This window comes from Terrapene carolina, unplaced genomic scaffold, assembly GCF_002925995.2.
Source record: "Terrapene carolina triunguis isolate 2854851 unplaced genomic scaffold, T_m_triunguis-2.0 Scaffold227, whole genome shotgun sequence".
In the NCBI taxonomy this organism is placed as follows: domain Eukaryota; kingdom Metazoa; phylum Chordata; order Testudines; family Emydidae; genus Terrapene; species Terrapene triunguis.
This window is the reverse complement of record NW_020664578.1, coordinates 3,856,812-3,878,762: the sequence shown is the minus strand read 5'-3', so window position 1 is coordinate 3,878,762 and position 21,951 is coordinate 3,856,812. Positions and strand designations below refer to the sequence as shown.

General features: G+C 40.0%; 1 protein-coding gene across 1 annotated transcript in view; it reads right to left on the bottom strand.

Annotated features, from left to right (window-relative positions):
• The window catches only part of RPRD2 (regulation of nuclear pre-mRNA domain containing 2), a 43,533-nt gene that overhangs the window by 9,803 nt on the left and 11,779 nt on the right, over positions 1-21,951 (bottom strand). Inside the window, exons 2-6 of the mRNA XM_024210813.2 lie at positions 16,659-16,788; positions 4,562-4,662; positions 3,060-3,137; positions 1,637-1,689; positions 576-702 (exon numbers count right to left, since the gene is read on the bottom strand). Coding sequence (XP_024066581.1) covers positions 576-702; positions 1,637-1,689; positions 3,060-3,137; positions 4,562-4,662; positions 16,659-16,788 — 489 coding nt within the window. The remainder of the gene's footprint in view (positions 1-575; positions 703-1,636; positions 1,690-3,059; positions 3,138-4,561; positions 4,663-16,658; positions 16,789-21,951) is intronic.

The window sequence follows — 21,951 nt, the reverse complement described above, 5'->3', positions numbered from 1 at the left end:
GTGCTCAAGCTCCCAGGTTCAATCTCAGAGTTGAAGTTGTTACTACATCTTGAGGACAAGTGCTCTGAAGTTCTGTACTTCAGACTGAAAGGGCACAATGTGCATCTTTAAGTTATTTGAAAAATAAAAACATTCAGTACAAGCATTGGGAGAACTACATTTTTAATTAAAAACAACTGTAGAAGGATTACAAGATCTACTACATAGGAAAACAAGATATTGGGAGACTATGTACATGTTGATGTGCTCATGACTGAAATCAGAAACATTTCTGTCCTGTGATTTATGAAATACTACAGTGACAGCTAAAAATTTTGCAGTATCAATATTGCTGTAATGTACTGGATCACTAAAGTAGAATACTGCAGTACTGTATTTTTTAAATAAAAGGAGCTGATACCTCTGAAAATGTGTTAATTGTGCTTTGACATCATTTAGCATTCTACAATCTGAAATTCATTAGAGAATAAGGCAGAAATCTAACCTATGATGTAAAAGAGCCCATGAATTACTACAACTACTGATACATTTTTGTTTCCTTTGATAATATGACTGCCAGAATACACGACTTGTACCTTTTAAGCATTTAAGTGTTTCAGTGCTGCATACATCCACCCTCATGGTGGAAAGCTGCTTCTCTTTCAGTTCTATCTGGTCTTCTGAACGCTTATATAACAACAATTCATCAACAAGGGATTGTGGCTGAAAAACAAGAACAGCATCCTCATCACATTCTGCAGAAGAGAAGCCCTAACTTTGCAACAATAACATCATGGACCTGTTTTTAAGTAACAGAAATAAATATTTCATTGAAAAGCTGTCTCTGTATCAAAGCAGATGCTTTTTCACTGATGCTGGAATAAATTAATTCAGAGAAACATATGGTTTAAATTCATAACGAATGGAAGTGAAATGAACAAGGTGATGATCAGAACTCTATGTCTGGTAAACAGGAGAAAGATTTGCCAGCAGAGGTATGTCAGTTAGGAGTGTGGGGTGAAAAAATTACACCCTCAACTGACAAACAAAAGCCTTTGTGCAAATCCAGTTATACTGGCAAAAAATCCATTTGCCAGTGTAGCTATTCCATTCATGGAACTGTTTTAAGCTATAGCAGCAAAATAACTTTTGCTGGTGTAAGCTGCATCTCCACTACGGGGGTTGCAAGTATAATTCTACCAGTAAACGCTTAAGTGTAGACAAGGCCCTAATAAGTGTTCCTATATTTAAACACACATTAAAACAATGGGCAATCATATAATCATACTCATTGGCTACAAAAGCTACAGCAGTTCACTCTTAGCAAGAAGGCAAACTGCTTTCTTGCAGCAGTTAATTCTAAATGGTATGGAAGTATGAATTGCCTTTACTAACTACCTCCAGTCCCTAGCTCTATTTCCATGCCCTGTTTTTAAATAGCACCAGCCTACATGATGCTTTACAGAACAGGCTGCATGCCTGCAGAGTTTGCAGCCTCAGGGCACTGTGGGCACTATACAATAACGAAAAATCAACACTGAGGGCCACAGCTTCAACACAAGCCCCGATGACTCTTGGATATAAACAAACTAGTCAACATAACTACGGTCCAAGGACAGAGGTTAATGCAAAAGATGTTTTCACTTGCTAAACTTACTCTGAATTCGGCAACAATCTTCGACTTTAGAGCAACTTTTGGATTTGTGGATGCTGTTGGTATAAAAATTTGTAAAGAAATTAAGATATCAATTACAAAGATTAAGTACAACAAACACTCAGTACTGACTGCAAGCAAAATTCAGAAAAGACTGTTTTATTTCAAAAACCTTTTAACACATTTCTATGCAAAACATACACAGGATGCATTTCATTGTATTTCCCCCTCCACACAGAACATTGAGTGACATCTATCTGCCTTTCAGACACATTAGAAAGCACAGAGCTATGATTCAGAAGCCAACAAGTTAGACTGTAGAGATCCTGTATTATATATGCACTACATAAACAGTTACTGTGAAAAACTTTTCCAGATCTATTGTATATAAATGTTCTTGTAATGGTTCATCCACTAACCTTGAGTGCTAGTTTATAATTCTCTGAAGAGTTCCTGACCTCTAGACACAGAGAACTGACCCTCTGGGGGTTTAGTATTTCCTTGGGATGATAGATCACTTACTCCTTTACTTGGACTAACCAATCTCCCTCCTAAAGATTTCCCTGCCCTTACAATTATGTTCTAATATCTCATTTAGAGATTGAGAAACAGAGGAGAAAAAAATGAGATCTAAATCCATTTATTACTAAAAAATAGCAAAGAAATGTACAATAATATGATCACATAAAAAACGCTAACTCCCTTGTCCAATTTTGTTCTAGAAAATGATTTTCCATACATATCTTGTGGCAAATTCTTTCTGGTAATCTAAGATTCCAACCCTCTTGTCCCCTTTTATTGTCTTCCTAGTCCCAGTTGTCTCAGCATTCACACAGAGTGGCATGTGCCAAGTTTTACATCTAATGTTCCATCATCTTGCTTTCTTGCCAACCCAAGGATTCTCCATATTACAGTTATTGCAAGGTTAGAGACTGATACATTATAAATGTGGTTCCAGCTAGCAAGCTGTACTCCTGATAGTTTTGAATGATGATTCATTAACTGCACTGCCTCACTGTAAGTATTCCATTTATCCTATAATCTAGTTTGCTGTCGAAGATGTATTCCTGAACTTGAAGGGAATGTCCATGTTTCACTGTTGCCAATGTACATGGTTATTATGTCTGTCTTCTCTTCATCTCTGAATATTCTAACGCCAGTTTCCAAGAAGTTCCACCAGATCTTTTCTCTACTGTTCATAACTTTTGCTCTTAAAATTTTATTCACATTTCATTCCTTAAAAAGTGATTTTCTAGCAGCAACTCCTTGGTGTTTTACACGTCAGTAAGGAACTTCACAAGTCTGGAAGACACATGCTTGCTCATACTTTCGGCCAGGTACTTTGCCAGTTTTGCACTAGTCTTTCTTCTGTTCCTCAAGAAGGCATTTTTAATATTAGTTCAGATAGTTCATATTGTTTCCTTACTTTGAGATTTCTTCCACGGCTTATTCGGTTGTTTGTTCAGAGTTTCTTTCAGCTGCTTCTGAGTTTTGAAAGTGGTACCTGGAAAACATTTCATTTTTTGCAGTCTGGCATTATGGGATTCCTTTAAAGGTCTCTGGTTTTGGTGTCATATGGTTGCATGGTAAAAGATTAACAGAAATTTGTTTTAAAATCCACAAACCAATTTTCCTAGATGAGCTGTTGAATGCCCAAGACAAACTAAGTTTACTCAGGAATACAGCAACTTCTATGATGGTCATTCTATTTTTAAAGCAAGTTTCTGTTCGCCTTTAAAAGAACAGAGGATTCAACAATCAAATTTGCTCTTTAAACTCTTAGACAATGACTTATTTATGACTGGCCCAAAAAAATCAAATAGGAAAACACAACACATTTCAGGAGAAATAGTAAGGTATGTTGTTTAGTAGTTTAAATGAGCATTTACTTACCCAAAGTCTAAATTAAAAAGATATGCATCCAACTGAAAAGTTTCTTGCGAAACAGTGTAATATTTATTAAATCAAATTTAGAAGTGAGCTGAATTTTTTTTAAATTACAAAAGCTGTATGAGATTCCAAATCATTAACAGAACACACATATAGATTTCACTTTTATAGATTTGTAATGTTTAACTGAAAGTCTTTTCATTCGCCAAGAAGCAAGTACAGTGTTTTGTATTTCTCAAATAACAATTACTGACCCCCAATCACATAAAGCCACCTCTAAACCAGCAACGGAAAAGCAGTTTTAACTGTCAATAATGTAATCAGGGAAAACAGAATCATGCACTCATCTCCTTCACAATCAGAAAGAACAGATTTTCCATTATTTAGTTTTAATGTGCATACTGCTTTCAGTTAATATTTGGAATCTCAGGATTTTTAAAAAATATATTTACATGAGTGTCTGAGGACTTTTAAACTATTCCACACTCTAATGGGTGTTTCCATATTTTTTTCAAATATGGTAGATATTTTACCAATAACATTCAACCTTATTACTATAATCTACAGAGAGAAAATTGAAGAGAGATTATTTTTACTCTGCCCTGTTCTTCTCAGATGGAATCTTAGTATCAACTGAAGTTGTAGATGCAAAGTCGGAATGTCCCAAAACCTCAAGATAAAGGGAAGAGGTTTAGGCATGATGCTCAGAACTCCTTTAGGATGAAGTCACCTTAAACATAATATAAATTTTCTATCAACTAGTACAATTGCAATTTACACTATAGCTAAAAATTAAAGGATTTAATATTGGCTTTATTTAAATGGAAGAATTGTCCAACAAATAATTATCGCAAAGCTCATTCATATTAACCTACTTGCTCTCCTTTTTATTAATTCCTGCAAATGCAGAAAGAGCAACGAATCCATTTAAACAGTGATTAATGATTGTTTTATTTTATTGACTTCAGACTATAACTACCTACAAGCACATACTAAATTAGCTTATATGTTAAGAAAGGCAAAAGATAAAGGACTTACTTAAAGCTTCTTTTAGTGCCACAATAGTTTCTTCAGGGTATACATTTCTGTCTTCCCAGATTTTAAAGATTCTTTCTATAGATTTAGAGACTGATGGATCCCTGAAAAGAAGGGCATAAAATATTAGTGTGTTTTAACAGTATAATTTTCCATTATTCTGCAACGGAAAACTATATGCTAGAAGTGTAATCCCAGTGCTAAAGAAAAGCGAATTTCTAAAAGATCTTTGAGATATGTCAGTCTGTCTGTAGGTAAGCCCCAATTCAACAAGATACCGAAGCACACAGGTAACTTTATGCATAAGTAGTCCCATTTAAGTCAAAGGAGCTATTCTTATGCTTAAAATTATGCATGTGCTGAACTTTGGCTAAAGAGTTTAGTACACAGAAGACTAGCAATTCTATCCTAACAAGACAAGGTATTGTCCACATGGGAAAACTGCCTAATATAGCTATTATGGAATAGTTCCCCATGACGACACACGATTCTGGAATAAAAGTGACTTTTATGGAATAATTAATTACTCTGCTCACAAAATAAGAGTAAAAATTCCAGAATAAAATCACTTTTAATCCAAAATAGTGTCCACACAGGAGTTATTCCAGCATAGCTAAATTACATCAGAATAGTTATTCTGGAATAGCTATGCCAGTCAATTCCCTCCATGTAGGCACGGCCTGGTACTACTATACTCTAGAGAACTCTAGTCTCAGATCACATATCCTCCTTTCTGTGCCTCTAAGAACCAGTCAGTTTTGTAGATTTTGCAGTTCCACCCATCAGGAACACTGATGTAGGTGGGTAGACACATTTTACCACCATCTCACAAGATCAATTCTTTCTCAAGCCAACTGTCTTATCTTGGTAACTTGATTCAAGGGTAAATTGATAGGAAAGTGAAATAACCTGCCTACCTACAAATAAGTACTCTCAAAGTATACAGATCCCACACTTGAGTTAAATTCACACAATTCTCGCTATTTAAGATGTCTCGTGGTATCTCCTGTACATGCAGCATGGTCAGATCAGTCTGGGCAAAAATACAGTCAAATGTAAAAGTATTTTTTGATTCAATGTATTTTGTAATATACATTGTAAGAAAATTGTACCATGCAAATTGAAAAACAAAAATAAGAGACATTGTGAAATAGACAATTAGATTTTGGGGAGCTTTTAGTGTTCCTTAAAACTGACACCTTCCCAGTTCTCATAAATGTAAAGGCCACCTTTTTAAGAGTCAGGTTCAAGTTCTGCTGTCAAAAGCACGCCCCGGCACCTGTTACTTCAATAAAAGCCCCATTTGAGTATCCAAGGGCTGAAGTTGATACTTAATCCAGATCTTGAAAAATCTACTCCCTCAGGGTGAGTGGAAACCTATCACAGCTGAGTACCACCAATTTCTGCAGAACAGCACTCTCTCTCTTTAAATTAAGTTTTGTGGCCTTTACAGTTGAAAAGACAACTTTCCAAATGTGAACAAAATATTTATCTAAATCAGTAGACAGACACCTCCAAGGCCTCTGCCATTGCTCAGGCCTTCCCAAATTGCAAGCAGACTGACATTAACTGTTTCACAGAGGCTTTCCAAAACTCTGTGGGCCACAGTAAAATTGTCAAGTATTGGCTAAATTTGTTTCTGCTGCTGTTTGCGGAAGTTTAGAGCAGCTGCGTAAATATATTTAGGCACTGGAGCTGTTAACTAGGGAGAAGGAACTAAAATACAAAGGCTGGTGAGGGACAAATTAACAAAGATTCACACCAGCACATCTGCAAAAGCTAGAGGAGTTCCGGAAGGAAAGGGGAGAAGAAGACAAAGAAGAAATGCATCTTCTCCTTTCCAGCAGCAAGAGAGCTCGGAGGAGTAGGCTTCAAATTTCAGACACCTTATTAGTCAGAGGTCACAGAAATACTCCAAGCAGTCTCTTCTTTCCCAGCAGTTTTGGAGGGAGAGAGGATTGGCTTGGACACTAGAGCCCTTCAGTTTAATCATCTGGCTATTGTATTTGGTAAATTTTTCTAGGAGATGGGCATGGATGGGTGACAGACAAAATACAGGGAGGGAGTTAAGGAATAACTACTTAGTCTTAGGCAAAGAGAAAGATGGGGGGGGGGGGGGGGGCGGAGAAAGACAGAAAACAGACCCTTTAAATAACTGAAGAAAGGCTACACCAGTATCTATTGATGGAAAGAGTAGAGTGAAGCTAGGAAGGGAACACAAAAGACAGGTAGAGTAAATTACATTTTTAGAAATGTATTAAATAAACTATGTTACAATTAAATACAGCACACAAACACAGCACATAGCTGTTATGTTCCCTTCAATGACAGTAGAGATGGCTTGGAGGCCTAGGCATTTTTCTCTAAGGCTAGTAGGCTAAGGCCTGGTCTACACCGGGTGGGGGGGAAGGGGGGGGGGGATTGATCTAAGTTACGCAACTTCCGCTACGTGAATAACGTAGCTGAAGTCGACATACTTAGATCTACTCGCCGCGGTGAGTCAACAGCTGACACTCCCCCGTCAACTCCACCTGCGCCTCTTGCCCTGGTGGAGTACCGGAGTCAACGGGAGAGCGCTCTCCGGTCAATTTATCGCGTCTAGACTAGACGCAATAAATTGACCCCCCCCACCCCGGATCGATCGCTGCCCGTGGATCCTGCGGGTAACGTAGACAAGCCCTGAGTCTTCTGGCTAAAGTACTGAGTAATTTTTTTTAAGCCTTAAACTTAAGTGACCAAACTGAGATAGGTGGTCAATGCTGACAGAATTTGCACTTTAAGGAAAAGCACCTGAGATTATCTTAATTTTATTGAATAGCTGACTGAAAATATACAGGAGGCGTTTTAAGCAGGTTTTGAAAGACAAAAAGAACTTCACTTTTTTCTCAGATTCATGAACAGTGATTTCTTTAAATTATTTTCAGCTTTCGCGAGAATACAGTTTTTAGCAGCAATAACACTTCAGACAAAACTTATTAGAGATGACTCAATATATCGACTCTGCTTCTTCCACAATGACATTGTGACAAATTCCACATTGATATCAAGAACTATCAATTGACTCAAAGTGATCTGGCTTAACCTGGCCAGGAATCCAATGTTAACATTTAACAAAAATAAAGTCACAGATTTGTCAAGGCCATAAGAAGTTTTAGGTCTGTGCCCGCCTCTGTGAGCACAGGAGGGACAAGAATTGGGAGCTTGAAGCCATGTAAAAGGTATAAGATTGCTCTAACAAACAATACTGAGATTTATTTTCTGCAAATTCTCTACACCAGAGAGAAAAACAGGAATTTCCTTTAAATGTTAATGGTTTCTCAAGATCCATCCTGAAGCTGTGGTGCGGGCTGGGACTAGACAGCACTCTCTAGGGCTATATACAGACAAACTTGAAACAACACAGCCAGAAATAAAAATCCCTCCCCATGCCCCACAATTCCTTGAATCAATACAAAAATGCAGGGATAAACAAAGAGTTCCAGAAACAACATGGGGAAAAGAAAAACAAGTAGTAGCACCTAGTCATCAGTCATTAGCCACTACAGGGAGTACTATTCCTTTCAAAGTAACCTTAATTAAAGATCACGTACACAGGCTCCAATGACAAAACAGTAAGAAACCTCAAGTGGAGGCATAGGAACCTAAGGCCTGCTCAGCACCTACGTAAAAGCAATTACCCTAGAGAATTTGAGAGATGAGAATAATAAACTGTCTAATTGGAAGTACAAACTAATATCAAAGGAACCTTAGAGGCACTTCGCACCACAGCATCTCTCAAAGCTCATTGTAAGTGGGTTAAATCCTACACTCATTACAGAAGTCAACCCACCTTTTAAGTGTTTTAAGATACTCTGCCAGGCAAAACTCTGGCGAAAGGAATAGACACAGTCTATTCAACTGAACAGGAGTAAAAGTTAACTTACCGCTCTTGGACATTGTAACTTAGTGATCGTGGGAAGTTCCTCAGGTAATGGGATGATGCATTTTCAGTGTCTTTTGATGGGTATTAAACTGACAGGGAGAAGCTGGTTGGAAACAGACTCAGTTTGAGAAAGGTAGTGCTGCTTCACAGTTTGAGAGGTTATGACGGGATTGTGCTTGGGGGCTTGGAACTCTAAAGAAATCTTTGTAGAGTGATATGTTGAATCTCATCACTCATCAAACCTAGAAAGACAGAATTGCATTCTTCCAAATACAAGAGATGGAGGAAAGGTCTCCAAGGGTATGTCAACACAGCAAAGACAAACCTGTGGCTGGCCTGTGCCAGCAAACTCAGGCTTGGGCTGTGGGGTTGTTTCACTGCTGTGTAGGCTTCTAGGCTCAGGCTTCCATGGTCCCAGAGCTTGGACTCCAGCCTGAGCCCAGAAGTCTACACACCAGTAAAACAGCCACACAGCTCAAATCAGCTGGCACAGGCCAGCCGCGGGTTTTTCTTTGCTGTGTAGACATCCCCAAGCATACATCTACACTGCAATAAAAAAACGCAGCATGAAGTCTCAGAGCATACTTCAAATGACTACAGCAGTGTAGACGTTCAGGCTCGGGCTGAATCCTGGACTGAGACTCTCCCCTCTTACGGGGTCTCAGAGCCCAGGCTCCAGCCCAGGAATCTACACTGTAATTTTTAGATCCGCAACCTGAGTCCCACAAGTTTGAGTCAGTTGACTCAGGTCAGTTGCAGGTCTTTTATTGCAGTATAGACATACCCCAAGATAGGTAAATTAAGGAGCAGACAAACCAAGTTACCCTGCCATACAGCACTGGGAGAGGATGGAAGTAGTGAGGAGTGAATTGATTTCCCTAATTTAGATACTGCCTTTGTAGATGGTTTTATGGGTCTTTCCCCCCATCTTTTATTAATTTCCATATGTTTTTCCTCATTTTCTTATGTAATTAGTGTTCCTGGAAGTTCAATATTTTCCTTAGTGTTGATGTATATGAATATTTTTGTTAGTTTCATCGTCCCCTTGTGGCCAGCTACATTCAGCTATAAGAGAATTAGTAGCCTAACTATGATTTGTCCCCAAACTCATGTTGTGCTTAATCATTAGCCATCTGGTAGTTTCCACTCTGCCCTGAAGACACAGGCAATAGCTTATGGTGCTACTATTTTTATAACCACACTCTTTAAGAACTACTTCGTTACATGTAGATTCTGCAACTGACAGGTCTAAAAGGTGCTACACTTAACTGAATACAAGATTATTCGAAGGATAAATAGGGTTAAGCTTGTACCATCTGGCGAAGTGCCAATTTTAAATGGCTGAGCGTTTCATGCTATCAACAAATACTAAGTGTTTAATACAGATACATTTTATGATGTAGAACTTAAATAGCATCTATTTTATTGCATTTTCATTTTTCTTTGGGGCTCTTCTGCTATACAACATATGTTAAAGCTATAAAATTGGACTTGAAGTTAAACACTGCATTATTGAAATATGAATTTAGTTTACTATTTTTGATCACAGGAAAGTAACATTCAGAGCCAACAGAGTTGTAGGAACAGCATAAATGTAAGGGACGTGGACACACTATGCCACTGCTACAATGATCAGAACCCCCTACAGGACACCTTTCAAGATCCATGGATCCTACACATGCCTATCACAGGCCCCAATAACAATTATGTGGGTGTGACCAGACATTCATTACGCTCTCGAATGAACTCACACAGGAAGACAATAAAAGACAAAAACACTATCACCTGTGAGTGAACACTTTTCACAAAGCAACCATTCTATATCTGATCTACCAGTCCTCATCCTCAAAGGAAATCTGCACGACACTTCAAAAGACGAGCTTGGGAGCTTAAATTCATTACTCTGCTAGACACTAAAAATCATTTATTGAACAGACACTGGATTTATAGCTTATAACAACAATCTGTAATCCACTAACCGTCTTTTTTTGTCCTGACTGTGCGTGTTACTGGAACTATGGGGTTTTAACAGGCCTCTACTTTGAACTGTCCTTTACAATGTGCTAACTTTTATGCTAAACAATCTGTTCCACCTTGTGATTTGCTGTGACACTGGAAGTACCTTTCCCAGACCTGAAGAGCTCTGTGTAGCTCAAAAGCTTGTCTCTCTCACCAATAGAAGTTCGTGCAGTAAAAGATATCACCTCACCCACCGTGTCCCTCTGAAGCTCTGAGTCTATAACACTTGTGTCCTATTGGAAGAAAATATCATTTCTGACAATTCTATACTGCCACAAAGTCAGGTACATCTGTCTGTTGAAAGTTTTACTCATCCAATTGCCTGGAGTGAATAAAGTTTTTGACAGATGATTAAAATATAACTAATTATTATCGTGGTATAGGTGGGAGAGTAGAGTTTGTGCCTGGGCTGGTAAATACATATATTTCTATCATAAAAAAAACCCATCAATACTAAAGTTACATGTCCAAAAAATCATTTTTTATGCAGAATTAAGGTAACCCACTGGTGCCTCATATCCTTCCAAAATGTGGAAAGTCGGTAAACTTAAACCTCTAAAACCCAGAAAATATAAAGTTATGGTACATGCTAACCCTGAAACGCAATCTTAACTGCCCCGAGAGCTGGCAATAACCACTGGGAATGCTTCAGTAAGTGATGAAAAGGTTATCAAATTACCAATGGAAGTGATGGATTCTCCATCTCTTGATGTCTTCAAATCAAGACTGGATGGTTTACTGGAAGATGCTTTAATCTATTACAAGCTATTAGGCTCAATACAGGAGTAACTAAATGAAATTCTCCAACCCGTGTTACACAGGAGGTTAGCTTAGATCACATAATGGACCCTTCTGGACTTAAAAAATCTATGAATATACAAAAAAACCTGCAGTATGAGGAAGGACTAAGAGAACATGCAATTGTTTGTTTTCCACAGATTTGAATTCCAGCATTTATACGCATGCACTCCAGCTGCACCCACTTTATTAGGTGTAGCTGTATTGAACAGTGGGGGGATTAGCTGAAGCAGTTTGGCAGAGCTGTGGCTGCAACATGGAGAGTTGCATGTTACCTTGAGAGAATAAGTATGCCTCATTTCTGCACATAATTTTGTAGGTGGTGTCTGTAGTACTGCACAAGGGTGTCTTCTTGCCCGGGGATTGTCACCAGGCTGGTGGGAGACATGACAGTGGTCTCCACGGCTAAATGAGGGACAAATGAAGGAGCTGCTTCAGAACGAATCCTCAAGGCAAGGGTGAAGGGGTAGTAACATTTAGTAAGTCTGAAGTGGAATGTGTGGAATAGGTTCAATGCTTAAGTGCAGGCCCCATGCAGGGCCTCCTGTTTGCTATGCCTGACCTAACTCAAGATTTGCCTTAGCAAAGAGAAGCTGTAATACCGTCCTACAGTGCTCATTTGCTCTGTCCCCAAAGCATTCTGTAGCATCTGAGAGTGCAGAATGCTAGTACTCCTCTTACTGGGATACTGGGACATTGCTCAGAGAGGGCTGAGTTAAGGCTTGGTCTAACCTATAACTTAGGTCGACCTAGCTACATTGTTCAGGGGTGTGAAAAATTCACACACCCCAAGACACACAGTTAAGATCACCTAAGTTCCGGTATAGACACTGCTAGATTTACGGAAGAATTCTTCCATCGCTCTAGCTGTCACCTCTTGAAGGGGTGGATTAACTAGAATGAAGGAAAAACCCCTTCTGTAGCAAGTGTCTCCACTATGGCGCTGCTGCACCTGTGCAGCATCTGTACTGTAGACATACCCTAAATTAGGTTGCATTATAGGGGATGGAGAATACCTTAACTTTATACTCCCTGATGTTCAGAGGTTCAAATGTAGCCACTTTCTGCATTCGGGAAGGACCTGAGGCACCTTTTATATTTCCTTGGGTTTTGTTTTTTAATAATATCTCTGTTCTCTCTCCCCCCCTCAACAACAGCTCACCTCTCCCCATCCACTGTCTCCTTGGTAATGATTACTCCATTGACAGAATGGTGAATACATGGAGGTGAATACAGTTTGAAACAATAGCTCAGAGAAGTGAGAGTTACCCCATCCATCTCAGTGGATGTTCTTATCCCTCTACCTCGGGCATGTAGTATCCAGGCTCACACATAGGGGGTAGGAAGAGGGGTTAAGACCTTGCCAGGAGAGGAAGGGCTCCGGATAAATTGACTCTCATAGGGGGCAGGGTCCCCCGATCCCAGATCCACACATAGGAAGGCAAGGACCTCGCGCCCCAGATCCCGGCTTACCTTCGGGCACGGAGGAGGGCTCAGACCTCCCCAGGAAGCAGGACCCTCCTGAGATCCTTGCTCACGCAAAGGAGGGAGGGGGGCTATCCGCCCAAGGGCTGGGGGTCCCTGCTGCCACATCCCCCACTTTTGTTTGAGGCACATCCCTCGCCAGCCCCCAGCCACAGAGAGATGGGGCTATGAATCGCCCACCACCACTCAACCCAGCCTGGGGGGAGCAGGGTAGCTTCAAATGGGATGAGAAAAATGTGGGGCTGACAGTCCCCTAACTTCTGCAGTGATCCACCTGCATGTTGCCCCTCTCTCAGCCTCCCACCTCCCCAGCCCCCACACTCCCATTTATCCTCCTCCCCTTGCCACAGCTCCAAATGTCCCATCTTCATCCCCTAGTTCCCCCATCCTCTCCTTGCACACACAATCACCACACCCCTTGCACTGCTCTCCCCCCCCCCCGCAACATTAATCTGACCCCCCTCCCATATTCCCTAGCAGCCCATGCTGGAGGAGCTGTGTTCAGGAACTCCTTGACCAAATGACGCAGCAGCTAGCTTTTCTTTGATCTCACGCAGTCCCACTGTTCAGGAAACAAGATCACGTTATCCTAAATACTTTCTAGAGTCTATCTTCCCTCTATTTAATGCTAATTTCCTTGCCAATACTTATAAATTAATATCCCCTTGCAGGCTGAGATATTAGAGCACTTTAAAATATCACTCAAACCAGAATCTTTGGTCTCAAGACAAAAATGTGCAAAAAGTTGCCCCCGCAGAATGCAGGCAGAGAGCAAAGAATGTGCCTAAGACACTCTCTGGAAACTGCCCCGGGCAGAGTTCATACTCATAGTGCAGGGGTACAGCTCAGGTTCAGGGACCACAGCATGTCACCCAGCTACTTTCACAACAGGCCGCCTGGAAACCCGTTTTCTTCAACAGACCCCTAATCTTGCTGCACAGACTCATTTCACTGTTTTAGGCATGTGCTGACCTGGTGTACCTAACTGAACCCTGAACAACCGTTTCAATATTTCTAAGGGATAGTGGGAGCCGTGCACTAGCTGATATAAATCCTGAGCAACTGAGATCAGTTTGGAGGAGATTAGAGCCAGAGCGTGCACCAAAGTTGCGCGCGCGCACACACACACACAAATGTCTGAACAAGATGATTTTGTAAAATGCTATTTTTTGGGGGGCGGGGGCTGTATCTTGGAACCCCCTTGCTTGGATGAGCTCAAATTTGGATCACTACCAAACACTCCTGAGGCAGAACAAATTTCAAGGTAATTCAAGTCAGCATATGGATTTTAGAACGTTTAGGAGAGTCCATCTAAGTAGAAAGCTAGTGCTCTGCTGTAATAGAAAAAAGTGGATTAAAAAGACATTCCGCAAAGTGAATGCACCACAAATATATCCTCAAAGCTTGGTCATGTTTTTTAAGTCATGAAATCGTAGCATTTGGGTTTATAACATAACTGAAAGGCACTCTGGAGAAAGGATAGTCTTGTGGTTAAGGCACAGGATTGGCAGCACAGAGGTCAAGTTCTATTCTTGCCTCTACGACAGATATCTGGAATGATCTTGGCATTCGAGTCACTTACGCTCACTTTACTTCTTTTCACGTGTGTAAAAATGAGGACAGCACTTCTTTGCTTCTTCACAGAGATAGAGTACCATTAAATAAAACACTAATGAAAAGATGCAGTTAAAAGCAAGATGGAAACTCTCCAATAAAAGTTAAAACAACTCTAAAGGCTCTATCTTTCTGTGAAAATTATTGAGCTGCCACAAAACGGTTAGCACTTCACTTGTGGAATGAGCAGCAGGAGTACATCTAATCTCAAGAAACAAAGATCCGTTTACATTAGTATTTGTGAATGAATAGGCACTGCCTGCTTCACAGCCCTTCTGCTTGATCCTGAAGTGAAATTACAGTCCAGCCCAGCAATTAGGGTGTCAAGCAACACATGAAAATATGATCAGACGCCTTAGAAAGTTTCCACCTTGTATAGATGAAGCAGGTGCACAACTGGTTGCAAAACCACTCTCAAAGTGCAACTCTCAATGATTTACTGTCAAACTGGGCCAACAAATCTAGTGGGGTCTGTCCTGGGTTCAGTACTATTATATATTTTCATATAAGACATGGATTGGACAGTACGCTTATAAAATACGTGGAGGACACCAAGAGGGGAGGGGTTGCAAACACTTTGGAGAACAGGATTAGAATTCAAAACAACCTTGACAAATTGGTCTGAAGTCAACAAGATGAAATTCTATAAACACAAATGCAAAGAATTATATTTAGGAAGGACAAAAAAATCAAATGTACAAATACAAAATGAGGAATAACTGGCTAGGCAGCAATACTACAGAAAAGGATCTGGCGTTATACTGGATCAAAAACTGAATATGAGACAATAATATGATGCAGTTGTGAAAAAGACACATTCTGGGGTGCATTAACAGCAGTGTGTTCTGTAAGACACAGGAGGTAATTGTTCCACTCTACTCTGCACTGGTGAGACCTTAGTATGGTGTCCTGCTTTGGGCACCCCACTTTAAGAAAGATGTGAATACGCTGGAGAGAGTCCAGAGGAGAGCAACAAAAATCATGGAAAGTTTAGAAAACCTGACTTTATGAGGAAAGGTTAAAAAACCTGGGCATATTTAGTCCTGAGGAAAGAAGACCGGGGGGGGGGGGGGGGGGGAGCGGGGAGAGGAGAGAAACACACCTGACAATAATCATCAAATATGTTAAGGGCTGTTACGAAGAGGATAATTGTTCCCCATGTCCATTGAAGGTAAGACAAGAAGCAATCCACTTAATCTCCAGCAAGGAAGATTAAGAAAAATCTTTCTAACTGTAAGGATAGTTAAATACTGGAATAGGTTACCAAGGGAGATTATGGATAGAGCCCCGCATGGATACAAAATTTGTATCCGCATTCAATCCACAAAAATGGTGTGTGGATATAAAGCGGATATTCACACACTTGCAGGGTTCTAGTTTTGGAATCGCCCGCACTGGAGGTTTTTCAGAAGAGATTAAGCAAACATCTGTCACTGATGGTCTAGGTATCCATGATCCTGTCTCAACATGAGGGGGTAGACTAAATTGACCTCTTGAGGTCCCTTCCAGGCCTACATTTCTATGACTCTATGAAAGACTTAAACCCTTAAGAACACTTTAAGTACAGTAGCATATATAGGTTAAGATAAAAAATGTGAAAATAAGGAGGTGAAGAGCAGAAATCAAGGAGACAGAAGGCAAAATAAGAAAAAGTGTTGTAATTAATATGACGCTAACCAAAAAAAAACAACCTATCAGTCTTTCTTAAAAAAAAAACAAAAATGTTGTGAAGAAAGCATGTTCTTACAAACAGAGAAGGGATCAAAAAAAGTAACCTTGTCAGACAAATCAAAGCCCTCAAATTATACCTTATTTACATAGTGCGTACAGAATATTAGGTGCTTTACAGATAATTTCTTCATGTTTCACTTCACCATGTTTCCAGTCAGACACTTCATATCATTAAAAAATATTTCACAGTTTAAAAACTTCCATAAAGCCAAATATACACTCCCTTCTATTCCCCTCCCATATCAAGATCCTCAACTGGCATAGTTGTGTTTATGTCCTCTCCAGCAGAAGATTTTTTTTTTTTTTACCAATAAAAACAATGTTCTAATGCAAGAGATTCTGTTTTTTGCAAATGTGAATGCACCGATGTGTGCATTAATCATCTTAAAAGGTGGGACAATTCATTGAGTAAATAAGGAAACACCTTTGAAATATTTCTAACACTTCTATATAGCTTGATCTGTTAGGGCAATCACAAGTAAATTCACATTTTTAAGCTATTAATCCACAAACAAAAAACATATCACTTACTTAACTAAAGCAGCTGCTTCAGGAAGCACTTCTGCAAATGTATCCCGAAATACAATTGCATTTTTTCTTTTACAGTTCTGTATGACATCATTGGCCAGGTAAAACAGATTCAATCGATGAGGAAAAGCAGCTAAAGACAAAATGAAAAGAAATTCAGTTTTACTCCAAAGCAAAGAGTACCATTAGCATTTCTGATGAAGTTTTATAAATATGTGATGATTTTTTCAGCAATATTTCTATTAATGGTGCAACGGTAACAAGACAGGACTAGGAGTTAAAACAGGGGACTGGAAGTCAGGACACCCCAATTCTATGCATCGCTCTGACAAAGATTTGCTGTGTGACTTTGGGCAACCACTTCAGTGTCTCCATTTCCTCATCTGAAAATTAGGTACAATACTAATTTAGCTCAGGTATGTTGTGAAACTTCATTTTGGGAACTGGTTCAAAATCCTTGCATGAAAGGTGCAACTAAGTGAAAGCATTCTCCCTACAAGTACCAAGTCTCTAGTCTAAAGTTGGCCATATAAGGAACCTAAATAAATAGCAAAGGGTCACTGACTTCTTGTAACTTTTATAATCTTTACTCAGCTCATGGGACCATATGACCAGAAAGACTACTGACATCAAGGGGTGGTAAAAGGTTAAAATAAATACTATACGTGATCTTGATGCAGAAAAGGCCAGTTTGGCCCAGAAAGTCTGCATTATATGCAGCCATTACAGCCTTTGAAGAAGCACTGTAGCTTGCAGTTTTTGGCTGCCCTGTTATGAAAAATATTTTTACAGAAATTTCATTAAGTAATTAAGAAGCCTGCTATATCTAAAAAAAAATAATCACTCATATAGGGTCCCTTTGGCTGGGCAGCTAGCCTATAGCCACACTGAGTGCAGTGACTGGAATAACAATATTACCAAGGAAAGTGACAAATAATTGACAGATTTTAACCTGAAGAGTAATCGTGTTACCATACCTTTACTATAAAGGAGCATTGTCAATTTGGAAAGCTTGTTTATCTGAAAGTTTTGCACCCAAAATAGCTACAAACAACACCTACAATTATTTAAATAGTTAAGAAAATTTAGTTTTTATCTCATTTTTCAATTTGCTCACTTTGTGAGTGAGAGTGCTTCGTGTATAATCAGTTTACATGCTTTCCCTTGTATAGCAGGTTCTCCCTTGAAGAAAAGATCCTTATAACCAACCACAGAAAGCAGTGAAAAGTCATAAAAATGTTATTAAAGGATTTTTTCAGTTTTCAGTATATATTTGAAGAGGATTTTAACAGATATGGGATTTAAAAATGGAATTTTTGAATTGATTCAAGCTGACACACTACAGTATCAATTATTAGTACAGAGAAGTATAAACTAATCTAATTTTGAGTTTTATACTTCAGCCCATCACTAGAGAATGTGAGCACCTTCCACATATTCAATGCCAGAGTTATTGCATGAGATCCAAATTTACCATCGTCTACCGCCCTAGCCCCACTCACTGTTTCAACCTCTTTCTTTCCCGGGGGCTTCCAGAATCTCCCCACCTTCCTTTCCCGTTCACTCCCTCCACAAAAGGTCACACAACAAAGCACTTCTCTGGTTGTGGAGGGATGGATATGGCCGCCTCTGGAAACTATTTATGCTGCACCTTCATTCAACTCAGGGTGGTTACAGCAAAGAAAAGCTCAGCCTTACCAAAGAAGTAGAGTGTACGGCTTCCCAGCTCCTCCTCTCAAAGAGCAAGCTGATAGACCCAAGCAGGCCAGTCCTCTGCTGCTTTGCTTCTGTGTGCCTAGTCCATTTACTATCGCCTCACTTTCCTCCCTCTTCCCCAAGGAATAGACATGCATTGCTGCTTGTGCACAAAGCACTTTCCCAGCAACAGAACTGCAGTGATACACAGGCCTAGATCCTGCTGCTCCTGTTGGGCCATGGGAAAAGCATGGTGTTGAAACACAAGAGGTATAAATCCTCTGCTACTTTTGAAAAGTTGATGAAAGGAAAATGATTATGCCTTTGGTGCACCTATATAAAGCTCTTTCCCTACAGTCTGGCCAAAGCAATACAACAATTCCAACTAGGTCTGCCCTAATTTCACTATGCTCCTACCAGTACCACTGTGGGAAGGACTGTGCATCAGAGCAGTAGCACAGGTGCTACCCTCTCCTGCAGAAAAAGCAAACATCTTCCAGAGGGAAGCGGGATATACCCCATTAAAAACCACTGGAACACCACTACAGTAGCCTCAAGAAACCTTTCCTTCAGGTGTTGATGCTCTTCCAACAAGGTGTCGTACATGGTCATATATAATGGTACTCTGTTAACATGCAAACGGAATGTTGGGGTTTTTTAAATTCCCCACTTGTAAACTTCTTTCAGACTATTGTTCCGAGCATGATTTTTCATATAGCCATAACTCCACTAAACCCATTTTAGCAAAATTACTGCTACTCCAAATGTGAACCAAATTCAGGAAGCATATTAAAAGAGCTGCATAATGACATTTCCACAATGCATTTCTTTAGCAGAGGTAGAATGGTTCATATAGTGTTCAGTTAAAACATTTCTATTATCATAATGGGGAAAGCTATGAGAAGGAAAAATGTTGCCCATAATTTTGTAGCTTCAATTATAAAGCATACGCAAAGAGGCCTATCCTGTATTGTGCTCTAATCAGAGAAGAGCCCTAAGTATCTCTCATCAACACTTAGATATTATGGTATTAGCAATACAGAAAATACTAAGATAAATCTCCTGATACATGAAATGTCTCTTCTGCCCCTCATTCCCCTAGATGTTGTGTTGTTCCCACATAGCCAAAAAATAGTGACACAGCAGGGAAGTGCTAGATGCAGGGCAGCAAAAGAAAATAAGCTGCAACTGGCCTGAACAAGTCATGACCCAGTAGCTAAATATTTTAACTTTCAAAAGTAAGAGTGTTAGGAGAAATATAGATTTTCATTTGATGGCATTGCTCATTGAGATGAGAAGAGATATACTGTAACTCATTGTTTACTGCATTGGTCTCATTCCATACCATGTAAACAGTCAAATAATAGTAACAAAAAAAGTTTATGGGAGGCAGCTCAGGGCACCTCCTGCTTGAACAGATGACCAAAGAGATTCCCTTGGAGCCATGTCATCTATGTTCTGATTTTGCTAGCTGTTACAGTAGAACCTCAGAATTACAAATACCTCAGCAACGGAGGCTGTTCGTAACTCTGAAATGTTCGTAATTCTGAACAAAACATTATGTTCATTATTGTTCTTTCAAAAGTTGACAACTGAAGAGCTTTGGAACTTTACTATGCAGAAGAAAAATACTGCTTTCCCTTTATTTTTTTAGTAGACTGTTTAACAAAGTACCGTACTATATTTGCTTTTTTGTGTGTCTGCTGCTGCCTGATTGCGTATTTCTGGTTCCAAATGAGGCGTGTGGTTGACTGATCAGTTCGTAACTGTGATGTTCATAACTCGGAAGTTCTACTGTACCTCTAATCTACCTATTGTGAATTCAGAGGTATTCACTTACAGTGTCTCTTTGACATGTTGGATAACATGATCTAGACCAGGCAATAGGCCTCTATGGATATGTCTACACTGTAATAAAACACTCGCCACTGGCCCATGTCAGCTGGCTTGGGCTCCGGGACTTTAAAATTGCTGTGTAGTTGCTTGGGCTGGAGCCTGAGCTCTTGGGCTCCATGAGGTGGAGGGTCCCCGAGACTGAACATCTCCACCTCAATTTTACAACCCTGCAGCCCGAGTCAGCTGAGCAAGCTGTGGGTGTTATAGTGCAGTGTAGATATATCCTATATAGCCTAGGGCCTTGTCTACATGGGCAAGTTTTAACAGTTAACTCTATACTGATATAACACCCCCCCACACACACGGACACTTTTATTCAGGCAAAAGACTGGCCTTTTTCCTTTTAGATTACACTCCTTCCCAACAACAAGCTAAATGAAAAATGGCACTCTTGTACTAGAAAAAATGACTACACGGGGGGTTATACCAGTATAACCATATTGGTATAAATCCATGCCTTGGGTTATACCGAAAAATCTTTCCCATGTATACTAGGCCTGCAGTTTGGGCAGGAAATATACACTAGAGAGAATACGTTGCAGCCAGTTGAGAAATGTGATCACTCACATGTTGCAAATTTGAACAGTCAGTGGCCAAGTTTCTTATATATTTGCTGCCCCTCATTTATTGAAACACCATTGGCCACACCCTATATTTCTTCCAAGGAATGAAGTTAAGGATGCTTAATGCAAACACTTGTGGGATGTTACTGAACCTCTAGAAAAGAGATGGAGCCTAATGAACCAATCACCTCTCTGCTTGCCTGCATGGAAACATCTAGAGAGGGGAATCTACTTATGGGTATCAAGGGATATGCTGTGTTTGGTGACAAGGTGATGGCTTCAGTGAAGGGAAAATACAGTGAGAAGTCTTATGATTTGTCAAAATGAGCTCTTCTGCCCCCCTCCAAAGGTGGAAAAAATTAAATTAATTTCACAAGTCTGTGTTTGATGACTGGCAAGCTGTAGCACATGGTAACATCACAGTTGCTCTACTAGAATCAGAGCATAAGGCGAGAAGGGACCACCAGATCATCCAGACTTCCTGAATATCACCTGCCACTGAATACCACCCGACCACCCCCACACACCAAGCCAAGAGCTAGAATTAGACCAAAATAGAACTGCCCTCATGAGACTAAGCTATTGTGTGCCATGGGCTGAGAGCAAAAGGGACTGAAGTGAACCAATGCCTGCGGCCACTGCAATGGCAGGAGTTGATTAATAGAGATATAGACAGATCTTGGGGAATGATGTGAACCCCATGATGCACAGGAAGATGAAAAAAACCAAGGTCACTGCCACTCTGAGTTGAGGGAAAATTCCTTTCCAAACTTGGTTTAGAAGAGTAAGTTATAGGTGTGCAAAGTGTTAGCTATAATCTTTAACATCCTATTATAGCATGGGCCCTGACTAACTAGCAGACTAGCTCTCTTTTTATGAGCCATGGTGTGATAGACTGGGGTACGTCTGTGTCAATTTATGAACTCAATCATGTTTTGTAACCACCATTTCTTTTCAGGGGCTACACAGTATTGCAACCTCCACTTTGGATTAGAGCATCCATTTTGTAGTAGGGGTTTGATATTTAGCTGAATTACAAGTGAGAGAAGTTGGCATACATCAAACTAGGGTCAACAGCTCTCACCCCTCCACTACTAGCCTGTCCACAAAAACAATGAAGTCTCTACATAGAAGTCTAGTCT